The following is a 17,682-nucleotide window of genomic DNA, read 5'->3' on the forward strand; positions in this document are numbered from 1 at the left end:
TTATACCCTCCTACTTTGAATAACATTTGATGTTCTAACCTTCAACCACCGTTTGTTTGGTTAGTGAAATTGTGAATTCATTTAATAATTCTAATTTATCTTGTATTATTTAAATCTAAAATTTGTACTTGGATTTTGTGATAATGTTTTTTTATCATTTTTTTATAAACCTTTGAGATGTAATCTAAAGTGTAGGATATTGTTCAAGTGAAAAATCTAGTGTGAGGTGTTTGGACCCACAAAGTTCAATCTGAAATCATAGTGTGAGGTGTTTGGAGCCACAAAGTTCAATCTGAAATCATAATTCAATTATAATGTTTGAGAGTTTTTGTTAAAAGTCTTAGATTAGTAAAACCTTTACTCATTTAAGAGTTTGAGGAAAATGGACATAGACCAATCGATTACATAAAATCATCATAAAATTTTGAGTTTGCAATTTTATTTTTCTACTCTATTTATTTCATATGCGTTTTTTTTTTCATCATATTTATTACATAATTGTATATACATAATTGTATATATAGTTGTAAGGTAATTAGCTTAGGTTGGTTTAACTATAATCCTAACACATGAGAATATACAATATATATAAATTCTTATAAATTTATAAAATTCCTTAAATGAGTGTATAAATATGTTGTTTTTTATTTATTTATAATTTTTTTATGAATTATTTTTAAATGAGTTAGAAATCAAGATTACGAGGAAATATTTTAAGCTTTTTTAAAAAAGTATTGATTTTTAATAAAATCCATTTAATTAATTATATCAAAACTTTAATTTTTTTATATGAAAATTTTAAATTTTATCTTAAACAAATTATTAATTAATTGGTTTTTATTTTTAATAAAATAATTACATTTTTATGAAGAGGTCAATATCAATATTTACCAATATTGTTATTTTTTAATAAAAAAATATAATCTATGCTTTTATGATGATACTTGTATTAATAATTTGATTACAAATTATTTACTTTAAAATTATCTATAATTTTAAATTTATTTATTTTAAAATTATTTTTATTTTTAATAAAATAAAATTGAATTTAATGAATATTGCATTTTTAATAAAGTTTTAGTTGAATTTAATTATTTATTAAAATAGATGTTCTAATTCTTAGTTTTTTTTATTTATCATATAATAATTTTTATTAATTAAAATTTTATTTATTTGAATTTTAATTTTAACCATTTAAAAGCATGACCACTGATAATTAAATATTATAACAAGTGAAATTTTAGTATTGAAATATAAAAAATAAATTAAAAGGAGAATATGATTTTAAGCAAAACCATGGTAATTGACCGCCTGTAGTGTCAAAAAGCATGTCGGTTTAGGTGGAAACTGTACTAAAATAGCACTGTACCGTATTAAAATTACGATAGTACCATTTTCTTCCCGCCTATTTAAGATCCTCGATCCTTCACAATTCATTCGAACTCGGAAGGACATGGCGCCAAAAAAGAGCTTACAGCACTCATCAATTCCAATCGGTAAATCAGAAATCAAAACCCTAGGAGACTCTAGGTTTTCTAATCGAAAGATTTTGATGGCAATGGATTTCAAATTTTCAGGAAATTGCGAGATCTCAATACAAGGAAAGGCTACCTGCCAATCGGATCCAAACTGCCTTCTCATTTCTGCATCTAAAAATACAAAAATAAAAGTTTCAGGTACTGGTTTTTATTTGTTAGAGATTTTGGTTTCTTTTTGCCTCCTAGAACTGATTTTGGTTCGCTCTATTGGGATGATGGTAAAATGAAGAAAAAAAACTGAAAAGGGAGGCGAATGTTGAAATTTTTATTAATCTTGAATGCTGCTTTTTCTTTCTTTTTCATTTTGATGGTCTGTTATTGATATTGATGTCGAATACTGGAAGGGATTGAAGGAAGAGAAGAGGATTGAAACATTGAATCTTGAAATTTTCATCATTCTTTACTCTATAGCAGGATTTTTTTTTGGTTTTTTTCATTAATCTTGAATGTTAAGATTCACTTTCCTTTTTTCAGTAGGATATACTGTTTTTTAATTGGTCTGTTTGGTTGATGGGAAGATGATGGGAGATACAATAAAAAATAAGGTTTGAATCTTGAAATTTTCACTGATCCTGAATCTTGAAATAATGCTTTATTATCATTTTTTTTATATTATTTTTGCTCAATATTGAATATCGAATTTCTTTTTCTTTTTATATTTGGTGAGACTGATATTAATTGGTCCAATGGAAGAACAAGAAATTGAATCTTTCAATCTTGAAATTTTCTTTTCTTGGCACCCAGGTAAACTGCAATTTGGATTAATGTAAAAATAGCAGAATTTAATTTTTATTTCCTTTTTTGTTTTCAGTTCAAGAGCATTAATCTTAAAACCCTAGAAGTGGTTGCACGTGTTTGATGGTTTGGATTTAATTATGGTTTCTTTTGTTTTCTTGACAATCAAACTATCGTGAGTCTTGTTGTTCTGAGTAGAAGTTTTGTAGAACTTTTTGCTAAATGTGTCTTGATCAATTTGGTTGCTGATGAAATGAAGGAAAAGAAAAAGAATCGATAGTTGAACTTTTGAACTTTTTATTATTTTACATTTGAGGCAGGGAAAAAAGGAAAAATGAGAAGATAAAATTCAGAATCTTCCTTTTAGTCTGGTTGCTTAGCAACTAAATGTTCATGATGTTATTTCCGCTTTGATTTGAAGTCTGATTATTATCTCTTATTGTTTGCTTTATTGTATGTATCAGTAATGGAAGACGTGGATGGCAAGAATTGCAATGATCTTCGGCATTTGAGATTGGAAGAAAGTGGTATAGGTTTTTTCTCATCTTTTTTTTTTTCCTGATATAATTTTTTTTTTGATCTTGGTCTTTGTTAGAGTGCATGATAGACATTGTAAGTCCAAATGCTATAAGCTTAAGCTTTTAGGAAAATTGGTTGTTCAACATGGTATAAGAGTCTCGTTTGGGGAAAGGCCATGTGTCCATATGTTTATGTCCCCAATTTATTAAGTAAGCCTAAAAAGAAGCTGATTGTGGTTGTTTGCCTATGGGCTTGTGTTTCTCCATGTGTGTGTACGGGTTGCAGTGAGTGAGGGTGTTAGAGTGCATGATATATATTGTGGGTCCAAATCCTACTAGCTCAAGCTTTTAGAAAAATTGTTTGTTCAATAGTCTTGAATATTTGAATTTGTTGTTAGTCCTTGCATTTGCATAACTTTATTTCCAGGTCTTACCTTGTTTGTTTGTTTTACTTCAGTGAAAGCAGAGAGAACATCTTTTGGGGATGAGTACTTCTTTTTGCTTATTAACCCTAAGGATGTCTGTAGCCAAAGCAAATCTCTTCTTCAGGTAACATCTATTTGTATAGGTGCATGGTACTTGGATATGGGAAATAGAATGTCTGCTTGATAATTATCTGTGACCTGTGAATGATGAGTGTGTGTAGAGAGATGCGTGAACAAATTGTCAATTGCATGAGGACCGAAGAGCTACACCATATAAATCCGGCTAGTTCGCTGCCCAATTTTTTACTCTCTCCTTGAAGTTATGATTCCTAGGTCTGGTGGCTATGGATAGAGTATCTAATGAAAGCTCCTCGCATCACACCTTTCATCCAATGAACAAAGAATTTCAGGCAAATCACATCAAAATATGGTGCACCTCTCCATTTCATTTCATCAGGACCTTAGCACTGAATTCTGAACCAGGCATTTTAGCATCTTCTTTCTTTCTAACAAATGATAGTAGTAGTGATTACATGGCTGAGTATGCATTGTAGCATATTCAGCCACACAACCAAGAATAGAACATATCAGTTGCAAGTCACATTGCATAGGTTTCACTGCAGTTGCTGAGTTAGCCATCCTCAAAGTAAAGCGGATCCTAGATTCTAGATCTTGTCCTTTCATGCATTTGGAACATTGGTTACCATGTCTCCCTGGTTTTTTTTTATTTTTATTTTTATTTTATGTAGATGTGTGTATATGTGTATTGGAAATTATATTTGCATGCATTGTGAATTATATTTATTTGCATGTATTGCAACTCGTGTTGCCATAGAGTGGATGACATGATTTATTTCTTCCACACAAAAAAAGAAAAAAAATATAAAAGAAAAGTAACAAATAAACATAAATGCTCATTTGTTATTTCTCTTTTTCATGTTTTTAGGTATTATTCTCTTTCCCAATTCAGTGATATTTTCCTGTTGAAGTTTTGGTTCAGTGTCATGTCACACACATCCAATTAGCTGCTTTATTTGTTTATTTTTTCATTTAATATCTACAGCTATCTTAAGCTTGTGGCTGTTTGGGTTTGTAGGAGGTATTGAACATATACAAGGAGGAGTTGCCTGCAATGAATTATGCTGCAAATACTGGGAAAGAGTCAATGTTCCTTGAAAGATGTGTATCAAATGGGTATAAGATGTTTTTTTATTTTGTTTTCTCCCATTGCATACATACTTGTTTCCAAAATGACTGTTCCTCTTTGTACATTATGCTGATCCACATTGAAACTTCAATTACATATGTTTCAACATCCTTGTGCGTAAACCTATGCTACTTAGCTATCCCCTGTGACTCATTTAAATGACTAGGTCAAGTAGCTGTGAATTACTCAAACAATCTGTTGCTTTTGATTTTCTCCAGGAAATATTGCTCATTGCTTTTGCTATCAAATTTCATGGAAGGACCTGGCAAGGTACTTCTGCTTTACAGTTTTTGTTTGTCTATGAAATTGGCTTGGGTGTGGAACCCTTTCTGATTTTCATATTTCCCTCCAACCAGTCAGACCTGAGCTAAGTCTTACATGTATGAACAAGCATTTGCTAGATAAGGCAAGAGTTGTTGTTCATTGAAAGTTATAAAGCACGGTTCTACAAGCAGGAAATTGAGATGGATTATGTTTCTTTCCTCTGTTTTTCTCACTGTTTCAAAGTGTACTAGTTAAAGTTTTGCATAACTCTGTTTTATCTTGATATTTCATTACTACTCATTGATAGAGCATTATAGTTCTTCAGTCATAGCTAATCTTGTTTCATGATTCATCCTTGTTTTCTTTATACAGGTTATAGCTGCAGTTACTTACCAAATCATTCCTGCTGACACACAGTATGCTGAGATTCCTCTTACTGCTGTTAGCTCAAACTTTCAAAGCAAGGTTAGGTGTTCGTTTTGAGTTTCAGTGCCTAATTTTGGTGCAAAATATCAGTAATTTTAGGCTTGTTTTTTCTATGCTAATATAACCAAACCCAGTTTTCAATTATAAGTTCTTGCAACTAATATCTATCTAGTTTATATTTATAACACTTCTCACTATGCTGTTTAATGCTCAATATCAATTTTCTTGGTTTTGTGTGATACAATAGAGAAGATGAGGTAAATATCTTAAAACAGAAAAATAAAACTGAACAAGCTGTGGACATGGCATAAGTGGATGGAAACAAGAGGCCTTCTAAAGCAAAATAATAAATATTCATGGCTGTAATTTGTTGAAGGCTCTTTGCAGAGATTTACTGGACTTTTTGGACTTAGCTTTTCAGTATTACTTAAATTTCAAGTGAATGCAGCGTAACAGCTTACATTACAAGGAATTTTGCTTTTAAATCTGTTGCATTTTTACTTTTCATTCATGCATGGATTCTCTTGCTGTTTCTGTGATTGTGATAATAATTATTAATGATTTTATGGGGCTTATTTTGAAATTAATCACATGGCAATCAAACCACTCTTTTGAACTTTTAGGGGATTGGTCGCCTCTTGTACATAGAATTGAGAAAAAGGCTTCAGAATGTTGGTATTCGCACGATATTCTGCTGGGGAGACAAGGAATCTGAAGGATTTTGGCTCAAGCAGGTATGTTGGAAAAGCTTGTAATAAGAGTACATAGCTGAGGTTGGTTTGTTTATTTGTTTAATATTTTTAATTTTTCTTATTATTATTTTCCTGAAGCCACATTTCTAAAATGAGGCTTTAGGACACTAAAGCTGCATCCCCGAGACATGGTTTCAGAATAGGACATCATGTTTTCATCATGATTATCTACTGCTACATTATTCTGATAAAACTTGAATCATCCTTTTTCTGTGGATATAATTGTTGTGCTTAACAGTCTAAAAAATATTACCATATTTGCATGTAGGAGGCTGCTTCTTAGGGTAAGCTTTGGACTTGAGGCATAATTATTCTATTGTGAGAAATAGAAAACTCGGCAGTTTCTGTAGAAATAATTGCCTTCTTATTTATTGCATTTGATTTATGAAAGCGGATTATGATTGCAGGGTTTTGTATCGATAGCAGAAGTGGATACCAAAGGGAGAGCTCGCAGACTACCCATTAGGGCTGACATTCGCAGGGCACTGTGCTTTCCTGGTGGATCAACCCTCATGGTTTCTCATCTCAGCAAAGACATTTCAGCTAACTTTTCAGATGCTGTGAAGAAGTCTTTTTCATTAAAGCCTCATGAGAAGTCCTCATCACTTGATGTTCAAATTCAAGGGCTGGGAGATATAGGGGAGAGTCTTGATACTCTAAAAGCACCAGTTCAAACTAGCCTTAAAACATTTCTACCTCATGTTTTGGTGAAGGATGGATTCCAGAAAGATGATGACATGTTGGATGGTAAGTATCCAATTATTTGTTTTGGTAATTTATTCTTCCTATCTAACAATATGCCAGCAGTTTTCTTGTATCAGAAATTATACTCTGGTAAATTAAAGATGATATGGAATTTAAGTAATTTAATCTTGTTTTTAATATCATCTGAATCAAAATTTTGTCTTCTGGTTAACTTTTGTGAAGAAAAGAGTCATCATTTGAACATTTTTTATTTGATAATTATCTTTTTCTGACACAAGGAATTTAACCTTGAACCTTTCCATCTCTGCCCTCAATCCCTCGCCACTCGAGAGAGTCATCACTTGAACTGTTACTAACAAGTTGAAAGGAGTCACTGTATATTTAAATCTTGAAAATGACACGTTCATGTTACAGCTCGCAGCTAAACAATTTGAATAGCTTAAAAGATGACGTAGATTAATTCATTTTTTTTTTTTTTGTGATCCTAATTAAATTTCCTTTTTGCAAACAATTTTAATTATGCTTCCATGATGCAAATGTAATATCCTCTGCTGTTCTTAACAGGTTCTTTTCATAATCATGAGTCAATAAATGTCTGTAGAGACCTGGTTCCTTTTGAGGAAGTAGATTGCAACAACATGACCAATGATGTAAGATTAACTGGTGTTGGAACTGATGTTGAAGCAAACTGTTCCTGTTCTGCACATGGTGCCAAAAAGAGGGTTTGGGAAGCCTCATTGTCTTCACTGAAGTCCAAAAAAGTAAAGGGAAGTCATCAAATTGGCTGCCAGTTAGATTCCAACTGGGATATTGTTTCGGGAAATGGTAAAATAGATAATGTGTGTTTTGTTGGATGCTCCTTGGGCACTACTAGAAATGAATCTTTGTCTGAAGTTCTCCCTAGGGATATTCTGTCCAGTAGCTATGTAGAGAAGAATGTTGAAGATTGTAGGCCACTGTCAAAAGATCAGCTCAGCTTTGAACTTCAAGAAAAGGGAGAAGGATTTAGAATCATGTTGATGAATATTGCTGATGATACTAAGAAAGCACATCTTACAAAGGTATTCAGTTTATTTACTCTGTTTTTATTGATGTAATGTTCATAATGATGTTGCAAAGCATCTGTGGTTTTGCATGTTCTGTTACTGAGATTAAATAGCATGATGATGTGTTATTGAGTCAGATCAGTGTTGAAAAATGCTTTGAAAATGGGATCTATTTCAAGTTTGTTGCTACTTTGATATTTAGGAAAGTCATCTTTTCTCCATAGGTGACAGGAAATTCTTCTTAATTTGGCCTACTCTCAGAACTGGGTTTCATAGTGTGAAACCTAAGGTTTGGTAGCTGATTCAGGATGTCAACCCTTATTTTATGTCGAGTTGCGGAATGTAGTTTCCAGAATGAATAAAATCAGTCATTTTTGAGAGTGGAATAAATGCTCCATCTATTCAATAGCTTTTTTGTTTTTTATGCTAATTTTGGAACCTGCATTCTGAGGTCGTATTTTTATCTATTACAAGACTTTACCAAATATCTACCTTCTCAGTTGTAACAATCCTGCAATAGATTGCTATCTGTGTCATTGGAAACTGGAATATTTTTATCTTTGAGGCTTAACTTCATGTCTCACCTCCTGTATCATTTGCTTTTCTAGATATGGAATCTTGAATTCAACTTTAGCGAGAAATCAAAACCCCTTTAAATACATTTTACTGATATTTTGTTCATTATATTAATTTATTGAATTAGTTATTGCATACTGATTTTGGGGTTTGACTAGCCCATTCATCATGAGTTGAAAATACTTCTGTGCTGTATATTGTTCTTTCCCCCCAGTATTTCTATCTGTTTATTACTTCATTTTTTTTCTTTAACAATTTTTATGTAGATAATCAAGGATCTTGGTGGTTCTGTAACCTCTGATGGAAGTGCATGCACACATGTTGTCACAGGAAAAGTGAGAAAGACACTGAATTTTTGCACTGCTTTATGTTCCGGGTTAGTTTTAATCAGAACTGAAAATTATACCACTTGATTCCAGAGCTTTCTGCCTTCATCATTATATTTTTTAATCACATAGTATTATCTATTATAAGTTTTGTAGCCTGTAATTATTAAGCTTTAGATTATGTTGGATTTTTTCTATCATGTTATTGTGTTATTTTCTTTAGTAGTATTCATCATCCCTATAAATACTGCTGTTATGGTAGAATTTATTGATTCCTGTGCTGTAATGGGTGTCATTCGTTTGTTGTAGTTGAACTGTTTAAGGTGAATGAGGTAACTGTCCAGAAAATAGGGAAAGGCATTTGGAAGTGAATAGTTCAATCAGTTGTGATTGTGCACAGGCAAGAAGTTGAGAGAAGCAAAAAATATCACAATAGTTGCATTCATTGTTAGATTTTTTCACTATTATAATAATGAAGCTTTGCCCTGGTAGTCATATGGCAAGACAGTAAACAAACTTGCAGGTTTACAATTTTGGTCAAAAGTCCTTTTCTTCCCATTCTAGTCCCTGTAAAATCTTCTTGGCTATTGATTATTGGACTTTGGTTGTCGCTTCTCATAGTTCTGTTATTGCCGCTGTTCTACTAGGCTACTAGCTTCCTAGTCTGTATACACTTGTCTACATAAACACGTCTTTCTTGGTTATTATATAATATGGGTGTATTGATTGTTATGCAGAGCTTGGATACTATCTCCTAGTTGGTTGAAAGAAAGCTTCCACGAGGGCAGATTTGTGGGTTAGTCAAGAGCACTTTGTGTCTTTTAGCACTAACTTTTATCCAAGCCTTCTTAACACGTTTTTGGGTTTTCACTTGTTTACTTACAGATGAATCAGCATTTATTTTAGAAGATGCTGAATATTTGTTTAAGTACAGAGCTGAAATAAAAAGTGTAATTCTTAGAGCAAAGGCAAGGCCCCGAGCTTTGCTTAAAGGATACAGTGTATGCCTTGCACCTCATGTGCAACCTGCAGTTGAGACCTTATCAACAATTGTCAGGTTTGCTGGCGGAAAGGTATGTTAGAAACTCACCAAGTTCCATACTAATTAAGCCTGTGGAAAAGTTACTTATAATCTAATCATTATATGTTCTATGTAACATTTGTAAATATATGTAAAGCACGGGAAACTTATGAAGATGGTGAAACTAACCCCAACCTTTTTATTTGATCAGGTAATTTATGGATTGGATGTGGTTGATGCATCAAAAACAATTTTTGTGGCGTGTGAAATAGACATGGAGGAAGCGCTGTTGGCAGTGAAGAAAAGGATATGGACTTTCAGCAGTGAATGGTTTATGAACTCTATCATGAGACAGGAGCTCGACTTTGAGGCCCCCCAGTTTGCGGAGTCTCTGTAAATAGACGTATCAAGATTGCTACGATCAGGTAAATAGTTTTTCCTCTTTGGCTCACCGTGATGGAGTGTTTGGTACTCCAAAAATGAGGAACGGAACAAATAATTTGTTTTCATTTTTATTCCCTCCTGAACAGGAATGAATTTCGGTGATTTCAATTATTATGTTTAGATGCATATTGGAATGTACCGGTAAAATAATAATTTATTTTAATTTCAATATTAAGTAAAAATTGGAATGAAAATAAAAAAACTAAATTATAAATAATAATATCTGTACATATTATTTAAAAAGGGAATGAAAAAAAAACACTAAATTATAAATAATAATATTTGTACATATGGTTTAAAACAACATTTTTTTTTATTTTTTTTATTTTTTTAAAAAATCTCACATTGTACATGATTAAAAATATATATTTTGTTATTTTCATTTAAATCTTTTATTAAATAATACAAATGGGTTTGATTTAAAAACAAAATTATTTTAAAAAATTACTATTTGGTTGTTCTTTAAGAAATGATTTAAAAAACAAAGTGAAATAAAGAATTGTTCTTTTTTCTTATTAAAGAAGATAAATTTTAAATCAAGTGAGATTTGTATTGAATTTATTAATAAGTTTAATAATTTTAAAAAATAATTTAAAATTCAAAAAATATATATAATGATTATAAAAAATAATAAATATAATTAATGCTTTTAATTCTTTAATAAATCTTGTAATTTTTTAATAACAACTTCAAATTCAAAAAATTGATTAATTAATTATAGATTTAATAAAGTTATATAGAATGTCATATCCTTAATTGAATAATAAATATATACTATAATAAAAAATTTGATTCATTTATACCTTAAAAAATTAATTTTTATATGTTTTTATATTCATTTAAAATAGAATAGTATTAGTAATTATTAATTTTGAATAATTGTTTTTTATTAAAAAAAGAAATTAATTATGTTTTCATAAGGTGTTAATATCCATATTTTTATAATATTTATAAAATCATATAAATAGTATTAAAAATGATTAACTTTGAATTATTATCATTTAATTTTAATAAAATTAATCAATTAATTTTTAATGTAATTTATATTACATAAATTAAATTTACACTTTGTGTTTTTTACAAAATCAAAATAAAAAAATATTTTTAAAACTAATTTATCAAAAAAAGTCTTTAATTTTTTATTTTTTGAAAAATATTTTAAAAAATAACTTGCTTTAAAAAATCAAACGAATTGAAATTTTATTTATAAGTAGAATTTTAAATTATTTTTTTTTTATTTTTTATTATCGGTTAAGATATTTAAATATAAGAATGAAAGAGAAAATAAATGGGATGTGAACCTCATTGGGTGCCTATGAAATGGGAAGGATGATAAATGCATGCTGTATCAATCGAAGTAACATGTGACTTATGATCTTGTCACTTAAAATTTGAAAAGGTTAGTCATATGAATCGGGAATTCAAGCTGAATGGGATGGTTTTCTAATTTGTTGTTGGACTTGTCCCAATGCAATCAGATACGGGGTTCCTGGTGTTGGACGCTTGCCTTAATTTTTAAATATCTGGGATGAAAAAGGGTAAATGTAGATAATTCTTGCACCAGGTAAAAGATTTTAAAAAATCTCCAATTTCTTTAAGGACGATTTACGGATAAATCAAAACATGGACACCGTGTTTTGGACGAATTTAGATTTAAATAAAAAGGAAAAACGAAGTCCAGATAACCACGGAGCAAGTTGCTCGCTTGCTCCTTGGTCCCGTTCTCAGTTTATACTTTTAAATGGTCTTTCTATATTCTATAGCAACCTGACCGCACTCGACCCTAGTCTCACGACTCTCACCGTAAACAAATCTAATATTTTTGCAGTCACCTGACGGCGCAGCTTCATGGCGAAAATGGCGGCAGAGTCAGTGACTGTGTCCGTACAAAGAGCTCCATTTAGCTCCAAGTGGCAAGCTTCAAGAAGGGACAAGTTGCATACCCAGGTTCGAGCTTCTCAGTCCATGGATGACAAGAACAAAGTCTTCAAAGAGCTGGGTCTGTCTCCATATGCTTTCCCTCTTCTCATACTTTCACAGTTTTTGATAAGGATGGTTGAGCCCCCCTTTTTTTCCTGATTGTTTGTCTTTCCGTTGTCGAAATTTTGAAATGGGTGTTACCCTAGTGCTAAATCCAATTGCTTTAAATGCCGAAATATTACTTATTATTGTGCAAATCCATTCTGGATGTTCAAATTTGAAAACGGGTAGGACTCTTTTTCTCTAAATTTTTAGCTCGTCAGGTGTATGATAAAATTTCTCAAATACTTTTAATGCACTCTCTCTGATTTTGTGTATCATGTGTCATAAGGATAAGTAATATCTCCTCTTACTTTGGTTTTGTATTTGAAAATTTGAAATTGGTCGGAACAAATATCAATATCCAATTGGTTTATGCCGCAATGCTTTTTTTTTTTGGTGGGAATTTATTTTGAGCGGTTAAATTTGAAATGGATTGGACTAAATTTCGTTGAAGTTAAATGGTTTTTACTAAGATAGAGGATGAAATTAAAGCTTGGCTTTCAGGCCGACTTGGTTAATAAGCCAAAAATGAGCAACCATTAGTGAGGTTTGAACTCGAGTTAGCATTCTGGTTTGCTTAGAATGTGAAGCATGTATAACAGTGGGTTTTCATTGTCTATGGTTGCAAATAGTTGAGGTGATTATCATATATAACCACAGAAACATATGCTTAAGAAACTACCGAAGGAATTGAGATTGGGTGGAGGTAACATGTAACATGTGGTAACAATGTTCATGAGAAATTAATTGTGCTTTTGGAGTCCTAAATTTTTGAGTTAAGGGTATCCATCATGTATTGGGATGCACTCGATAATCCAGACCAGACAGATAGCTCTCTCAGTTGGGCTCATGAACAAGTTTGAGCTTGAATAGGGTTGATTGAACCTGATCAAGCTTCATGTCCGGTGCTTCATCTAACTTTCTCCTAATGATTGAAGAATGAATGCTAGGCTTGACTTTGTTTTCCTAGTACAGAGAGGAGGTATGAAGGAAAGGATGGACAGTGAACTATAGGTAAAAAGCATTGATGCATCTAAACTTGCAGATACTTGTGGACTTAACTACCATTTCTCAAATGGGTAAAACATATTTGGTATGTGTAAATGGTGGGAATGAAATTTTTGTTTTCCATTTACGAATGACCTGATCAGAACTAAATGATGAATTGTGATTATTTGTTTATAAAAGTGAATATTTTGCTATACAAGGAAATAATGTTCTGCTGTGCTTCATCACTTACATGTTATTGGAAGTAATATTTGTTTTTTTTCCAGGTCTGTTTTCATTAAGAAAGAAGATTGAAGGTGTAGTTCTCCAAGCTGATATGTTAGCACCGGCAGCATTGGAACTAGAAGAAGCATCACGGATTAGGCAGGAAGAAATGATACGGAAATATAACTTATGGGATGATGTAACTAAATCCAATGAAATTCTTGGCAAGTTAGCTGATAGTTCCAAAGTGGTTGACACTCTCAAAGACCTAACTTATAAGGTAATGTGTTATTCGTTAGTAGAGTTCAACTGGTAATTTTTGTTTGTTTCTTTTTTTCTCAGTGGGGAAACCACTGTGGACCTCCAACCCAATCTGTCCCTGCAGATTTTCATGGAAATCTCATCAAAAGAATATGCATTTTCTTTAACAGGATTATGGCACTAAGAGTTTGGCATTTTGTTGATTAAGCCAACTACGTGTTATCAGAAGCATGTATAGGGCCTGGAATCCTTACCTGCCTTAATCATAATCATCGTTTTTAGTATATTACTGTCTGTTATGGGTCTCTGGAATTAGAAGATATTTAGATGAATACACACATCCACATGTGTAGTTGAGTTATCCTATTTCTGCCTACATAGTTGAATTCATCTGTATCTATCATCCAGATAAATGGCTTGATAAGGAAACAAATCTCCTTCAATTTTCCCCCCTAAATATTTTCTGTGTGAAACATTGTCAATGGTTTGCATTACTTTGTTTGTGGTGTTATTTTTCAAAATCAAGGTGAAGACGATGCATTACATTTTTTACTTGATTATGTCTGCAAATTGGTTCAGGCTGAAGAAGCAAAGTTGATTACTCAGCTGGTGGAGATGGATGCAATAAATCATGGGCTTTTTGAGCAAGCATATAATGCATCTGTAGATGTAAGCAAGTTCTTGTATCAGTACGAGATGTCCAAACTTCTCAGGGGCCAATTTGACATGGAGGGAGCATGCCTGACTATTAAAGCAGGGCCTAGAGGCATTTACTCTGAGGTTTGAGAACCTTGTTCTGATTTTAGATTTAAACAAGAAAAAAGTAATGATAATGGAGTGCTGGAGTGGGAATTTGGTGCATTCGCCATGGCTTGGAACTTCCTATCAACTCCCATCACCCTCCACAAACTAATTCCGCTTACAGAGTGACTAAACCTATGCATTCTTCACTTGATGTTGGACTTGAGCTTCCTTTGATTTTGTAAATTAGTTCTGATTTTAGGGACCAGACTTAGTTTTAACTCGAAATTTAAAACTTAGGATCCTATATAACAGAGGTTCTTTGATTCTTGGCAAAATTTGCTTTGATGCTTAACTTAAAAAGAATCTATTCCTCTTTTCCCCTTCAACTTAGCGTATGAAGAGGATGACATATTGTTAATATTATCTAAGATATGAAGATCCCTGGCATATCTTGAAGTTTATGTATTTTATAAATTATGGCATAGCCTTAACATAGATGAGTGTCATTATATTCTAGTGTGTGAAGCCTGTGAACTGAAGGTGCTGATGTCTTTATTCAGCTGGAATTATCTGCTTATAAAAGGCTTTTTTGAATTAAGTTGTAGATAGACCTTTATATGATCTGCAAAAATATTTCCCCTTCTACAACATGATTTTACTAATATGCGAATTCAGATATGGGCAGAACAACTTCTCAGCATGTATACCAAATGGGCTGAAAAGCAAGGTTACAAGGGAAGGGTAGTTGAGAAGTATGCTTCCAAGAATGGTGGTATCAAGTCTGCAACTATTGAGTTTGAATCTGAGTATGGTTATGGCTATCTTTCAGGAGAGAGGGGAGTTCACCATATGATAAGAAGTTCAGATGATGAATCTATACTCCATGAGGTACAAACTATCAGTTTCCTTCTGGCCTGAAGTAGGATATCAAAATTAGTATATAAGCTTTGATAGATGAATATAAGGGGTTTGTGTTTATGTGAAATCACTTCTTCGTGCTTGTAGAAAGTCACAAAATTTTCCCCTTTTCTCCTTTTTTCCCCTTTTGAATGATGGATAAGATTTTAATCACTTATTTTATAGAGTCCTAGGCTTGTGTTATTTCATTTCTGATTTCCATGGAGCATGAATTTGCATTTACATTGGTACCTATTAATTACTAAGGTGTTGTTTGTTTTTTAAAATTTTTCCTGAAAGCAACTTGGATTCAGATTTCTGATAATTTGATTTTTACTTTTGTTGACTTATTTCTTAATTTGTTTTACTGAATAGAAAAAACCAAATTATTTGACTTTTTTCTGAATGCTAAAAATAACATGTTGAAACCAACCAGCAAAACAAAATCCGAAGACTTGACCCTCACCCTCCACCAACATAACTAAAAAGCTAGAAACACTTCCTAGAATCACTACCAAATGTACTCTAAAGTGAATGTATTGAATTTTTTTTTTTAACTAAATAATATTTAATAAAAATAAAATATTAAAAAAACAAAGAACTTAATGCTTGACACTATTAAGTATTATTTAGCCTTAAGTTTTATTTAGAATTAAGTCAAAAAAACAAACACCACCTAAGAGTTATACAACAAAAGCTCCATAAACTGCAAGCTACTGTTCACCATCCATGAGTTGCTTTAGCAAAAGGGCTGACCATGGGCTAGCTTTCACTCATTTATATTCACCATTTTAGCCAAGTTCTATAATTTTAGCATCATGGGTTTTTATATTAAGTTTTAAGTAGAAACTGACAGCCAAAAGCAATGATAAAGACCCCAGATAATGTTGCTCCATGCCATGATTATTTTCTAAATTTTGAAAGTTATCAATCATTTGATTTGACTAACATATCTTATCCTATTTTGTTTTTGAATTTGGAACATCTTGCAGCAGACTGGCTCAGCAGTAGTGGACGTTATTCCATTATTCCTTGAAACAGCTCCTGACCTACAAATTGATGATGGGGATTTGAGGATCTCATCTCCTTCATGTCATGGGGTTGAACAAGGCCGAACTGGGCATGCTGTTTGCATTCAGCATATTCCAACTGGCATAAGTGTTCAATCCTCAGGTAATAAATGAACTGGTGAAAACTCGTTATTTATAGTGATACTGGAATTTGAACCATTTATGTGATATCAAGAAGTAAAAACCATGCTCTAGCTTGCAGCCCACTGTACTCATATATGCGACAAGAATACCAATGAAGATGTTTCTGTTACTTCTAACAATATATAAATATTGTTCTGTGAAACCATTTTATTCTCTTTCCTAAAGCCCCTGAAAGGATAACTTAAACAGCTCAAACACCTGAACTGCAGACCTATAGGAACCAAACATTTGATCATCCTGTTAAGCTACCAGTTGATGAAAAAGCTTAAACTCGTAGCTAATAAGGCAACAGTCATGCAGCGCTAACAATATATAAGAGAAAACCCTGTCTTTACTTTTTTTTTTCTTGATAATTTTCTCAGAGATCAGATGTGAAAAATAATTTTTGATGTGCAGGTGAGAGAAGCCACTTTGCAAATAAGATGAGGGCCCTTAATCGCCTGAAGGCCAAACTTGTTGTGACTGCAATGGAACAGGGAATTCCTGAAGTAGGTGGCATCAAGAGAGAAGCCATTGCTGATATGTGGAAACAAGAAACCAGAAGGTATGTATTTCATCCAAACAAGCTTGTGCAAGATGTAAAGACCGACATCCAGTTGCCGGATTTAAATTCTGTTTTGGATGGAAATATTGAACCTCTGATTGGAGCAAATATTAGTATGAGACAGGCAAGTGATATGATCATGTAAAACCAAATCATCTTGCTCTTCTTTGTAACTCCTTTGGAAGTTCAATGTTCTGTTCCACATTGTACAAATTTGAAAATCCAAATCTAAAGCTGATCTTGGCTTTCCAAATTAATCCAGACTCGCATCTTAAAATGAAAAAATATAAAATAAAATTGTTTGATGATATTGCTGAGGGATATTTTACCAATTTGCTTGGACCCCTCCTAATTTTTTATTGGCATTTTCAAATTTTCCAGAAGTTTGAACTCTATAAACTTAGATATCGTTTTTAGTCGTGATTTTAAGAAACTCTTCTAATTTTTTTAACATTTAAAATTTTTTATTAAAAAAATTAAAAATATTTGCTAGGATTATTACCAAATATATTCTTAATATATGAAAATAAAAAAATCTGAATAGTAGGCGAAGTGGCTGGTGGCTAATGACTAAAAAAATAATATCATCACTTTTCATTTTTCAATTTTTATTGTGCCTCTTCCGCCATCCATCCACCAACTTCTAGGAGAACTGTCCGAATCGATGAAGGAAACCCCATCTTTCTCATTTTTAATTTTTAACTTTTGAGAAACAAATTGGAGCAACATGAATACACCCACACCTGAACAACGCAAAGGTTTTTTTTTTTCTTCGAACATTTTGTAATTTAAATTTAATAATGAA

The 17,682-nt window shown here is 32.1% G+C and overlaps 2 protein-coding genes across 5 annotated transcripts; both read left to right on the plus strand.

The window, feature by feature from the left end:
• The first annotated feature begins 1,397 nt into the window (after positions 1-1,397).
• Positions 1,398-12,211, plus strand: LOC100245305 (uncharacterized). Of its 3 annotated transcripts, none has more exons than XM_002274588.4 (15): positions 1,398-1,496; positions 1,578-1,676; positions 2,738-2,800; positions 3,249-3,340; positions 4,313-4,410; positions 4,642-4,693; positions 5,060-5,152; positions 5,737-5,847; positions 6,273-6,612; positions 7,135-7,631; positions 8,459-8,568; positions 9,256-9,314; positions 9,404-9,591; positions 9,751-9,964; positions 11,812-12,211. In XM_002274588.4, the coding sequence occupies exons 1-14, from the start codon at positions 1,454-1,456 to the stop codon at positions 9,934-9,936; spliced, it is 2,031 nt and encodes a 676-aa protein (XP_002274624.1). In that variant the 5' UTR covers positions 1,398-1,453; the 3' UTR covers positions 9,937-9,964; positions 11,812-12,211. The 3 variants fall into 3 exon arrangements, with proteins under 3 accessions (XP_002274624.1, XP_019077012.1, XP_019077011.1); XM_019221467.2 differs by lacking the exon at positions 1,398-1,496 and adding an exon at positions 2,013-2,083 and having other exon boundaries at positions 1,585-1,676; XM_019221466.2 differs by lacking the exons at positions 1,398-1,496; positions 1,578-1,676 and adding an exon at positions 2,146-2,282.
• Positions 11,832-17,134, plus strand: LOC100267609 (peptide chain release factor PrfB3, chloroplastic). 2 transcript variants are annotated; one of them, XM_010655628.2, is made up of 6 exons: positions 11,832-11,982; positions 13,280-13,497; positions 14,058-14,258; positions 14,898-15,110; positions 16,112-16,292; positions 16,730-17,134. In XM_010655628.2, exons 1-6 carry the CDS (start codon positions 11,832-11,834, stop codon positions 17,020-17,022), a joined length of 1,257 nt encoding a protein of 418 aa, XP_010653930.1. In that variant the 3' UTR covers positions 17,023-17,134. The 2 variants fall into 2 exon arrangements, with proteins under 2 accessions (XP_010653930.1, XP_002274658.1); XM_002274622.3 differs by having other exon boundaries at positions 16,115-16,292.
• The last annotated feature ends 548 nt before the right edge of the window (positions 17,135-17,682 follow it).

Source organism: Vitis vinifera, chromosome 8 (genome assembly GCF_030704535.1).
Source record: "Vitis vinifera cultivar Pinot Noir 40024 chromosome 8, ASM3070453v1".
Taxonomy (NCBI): Eukaryota; Viridiplantae; Streptophyta; class Magnoliopsida; order Vitales; family Vitaceae; genus Vitis; species Vitis vinifera.